Source organism: Penaeus japonicus, unplaced genomic scaffold (assembly GCF_977035675.1).
Source record: "Penaeus japonicus unplaced genomic scaffold, GWHDUDI00000001_assembly GWHDUDI00000014, whole genome shotgun sequence".
Classification (NCBI taxonomy): domain Eukaryota; kingdom Metazoa; phylum Arthropoda; class Malacostraca; order Decapoda; family Penaeidae; genus Penaeus; species Penaeus japonicus.
The window spans coordinates 3266567-3269066 of record NW_028234416.1 but is presented as its reverse complement, the minus strand read 5'-3'; the positions used below and the strand labels follow the sequence as shown (position 1 = coordinate 3269066).

The 2500-nt window shown below is 30.6% G+C and overlaps 1 protein-coding gene across 1 annotated transcript in view; it reads left to right on the top strand.

The window, feature by feature from the left end:
- The window catches only part of LOC122262974 (neprilysin-1), a 143743-nt gene that overhangs the window by 138546 nt on the left and 2697 nt on the right, over window positions 1-2500 (top strand). Inside the window, exon 11 of the mRNA XM_086543668.1 lies at window positions 2061-2500. This exon is cut by the window's right edge and continues 2697 nt beyond it. Within this exon, the coding sequence (XP_086399794.1) occupies window positions 2061-2364 (304 nt within the window). The 3' untranslated portion in view covers window positions 2365-2500. The remainder of the gene's footprint in view (window positions 1-2060) is intronic.

The window sequence follows — 2500 nt, the reverse complement described above, 5'->3', positions numbered from 1 at the left end:
ATTTATTTCCCATTAGTTCGTAAAATAAGAATTTATTTCCCATTAGTTCGTAAAATAAGAATTTATTTCCCATTAGTTCGTAAAATAAGAATTCATTTCCCATTAGTTCGTAAAATAAGAATTTATTTCCCATTAGTTCGTAAAATAAGAATTTATTTCCCATTAGTTCGTATAATAAGAATTTATTTCCCATTAGTTCGTAAAATAAGAATTTATTTCCCATTAGTTCGTAAAATAAGAATTTATTTCCCATTAGTTCGTAAAATAAGAATTTATTTCCCATTAGTTCGTAAAATAAGAATTTATTTCCCATTAGTTCGTAAAATAAGAATTTATTTCCCATTAGTTCGTAAAATAAGAATTTATTTCCCATTAGTTCGTAAAATAAGAATTTATTTCCCATTAGTTCGTAAAATAAGAATTTATTTCCCATTAGTTCGTAAAATAAGAATTTATTTCCCATTAGTTCGTAAAATAAGAATTCATTTCCCATTAGTTCGTAAAATAAGAATTTATTTCCCATTAGTTCGTAAAATAAGAATTTATTTCCCATTAGTTCGTAAAATAAGAATTTATTTCCCATTAGTTCGTAAAATAAGAATTTATTTCCCATTAGTTCGTAAAATAAGAATTTATTTCCCATTAGTTCGTAAAATAAGAATTTATTTCCCATTAGTTCGTAAAATAAGAATTTATTTCCCATTAGTTCGTAAAATAAGAATTTATTTCCCATTAGTTCGTAAAATAAGAATTTATTTCCCATTAGTTCGTAAAATAAGAATTTATTTCCCATTAGTTCGTAAAATAAGAATTTATTTCCCATTAGTTCGTAAAATAAGAATTTATTTCCCATTAGTTCGTAAAATAAGAATTCATTTCCCATTAGTTCGTAAAATAAGAATTTATTTCCCATTAGTTCGTAAAATAAGAATTTATTTCCCATTAGTTCGTAAAATAAGAATTTATTTCCCATTAGTTCGTAAAATAAGAATTTATTTCCCATTAGTTCGTAAAATAAGAATTTATTTCCCATTAGTTCGTAAAATAAGAATTTATTTCCCATTAGTTCGTAAAATAAGAATTTATTTCCCATTAGTTCGTAAAATAAGAATTTATTTCCCATTAGTTCGTAAAATAAGAATTTATTTCCCATTAGTTCGTAAAATAAGAATTCATTTCCCATTAGTTCGTAAAATAAGAATTTATTTCCCATTAGTTCGTAAAATAAGAATTTATTTCCCATTAGTTCGTAAAATAAGAATTCATTTCCCATTAGTTCGTAAAATAAGAATTTATTTCCCATTAGTTCGTAAAATAAGAATTTATTTCCCATTAGTTCGTAAAATAAGAATTTATTTCCCATTAGTTCGTAAAATAAGAATTCATTTCCCATTAGTTCGTAAAATAAGAATTTATTTCCCATTAGTTCGTAAAATAAGAATTTATTTCCCATTAGTTCGTAAAATAAGAATTTATTTCCCATTAGTTCGTAAAATAAGAATTTCTTTCCCATTAGTTCGTAAAATAAGAATTTATTTCCCATTAGTTCGTAAAATAAGAATTTATTTCCCATTAGTTCGTAAAATAAGAATTTATTTCCCATTAGTTCGTAAAATAAGAATTTATTTCCCATTAGTTCGTAAAATAAGAATTTATTTCCCATTAGTTCGTAAAATAAGAATTTATTTCCCATTAGTTCGTAAAATAAGAATTTATTTCCCATTAGTTCGTAAAATAAGAATTTATTTCCCATTAGTTCGTAAAATAAGAATTTATTTCCCATTAGTTCGTAAAATAAGAATTCATTTCCCATTAGTTCGTAAAATAAGAATTTATTTCCCATTAGTTCGTAAAATAAGAATTTATTTCCCATTAGTTCGTAAAATAAGAATTCATTTCCCATTAGTTCGTAAAATAAGAATTTATTTCCCATTAGTTCGTAAAATAATGGAAACGTATCATTAAATATTGAGTGTTGATATCGCCTAATGTTAAGCGTTCAGAGGCTATGTTTGTTCTATCCAAATCTCTCGCTTTAAAGTTTCACTCACACCTTGCAGTTTTGGTCTACTTATTTGGTTTCCATTCCAGGCCTATCGCCAGTGGGTCGAGAGGAACGGAGAGGAGAAGCTGCTCCCTGGGATCAAACTCAACCACGACCAGCTGTTCTTCCTCAACTACGCCAGAATCTGGTGTGGAACAATGCGCCCCGAAGACGCCCTCACCAAGATCAGGTCCTCCGTGCACTCGCTGGGACCCATCCGCGTCCTCGGGCCGCTCTCCAACTCGGAGGACTTCGCAAGGGCCTACCACTGCCCGGTCGGGAGCAGGATGAACCCGGAAAAGAAGTGCTCCGTGTGGTGAAGGCGCCCGCGGGGAGGTCACTGCCACGCGAGTTCCGTTTTCTTTAATGCACACACCGAGATGGCGTTCTCTTTTTCGACTCCGCGGAAAGAGCAACGTTGGGGCGAGGAAGGCCTGAGGGAAGAGGAGCTTGGGA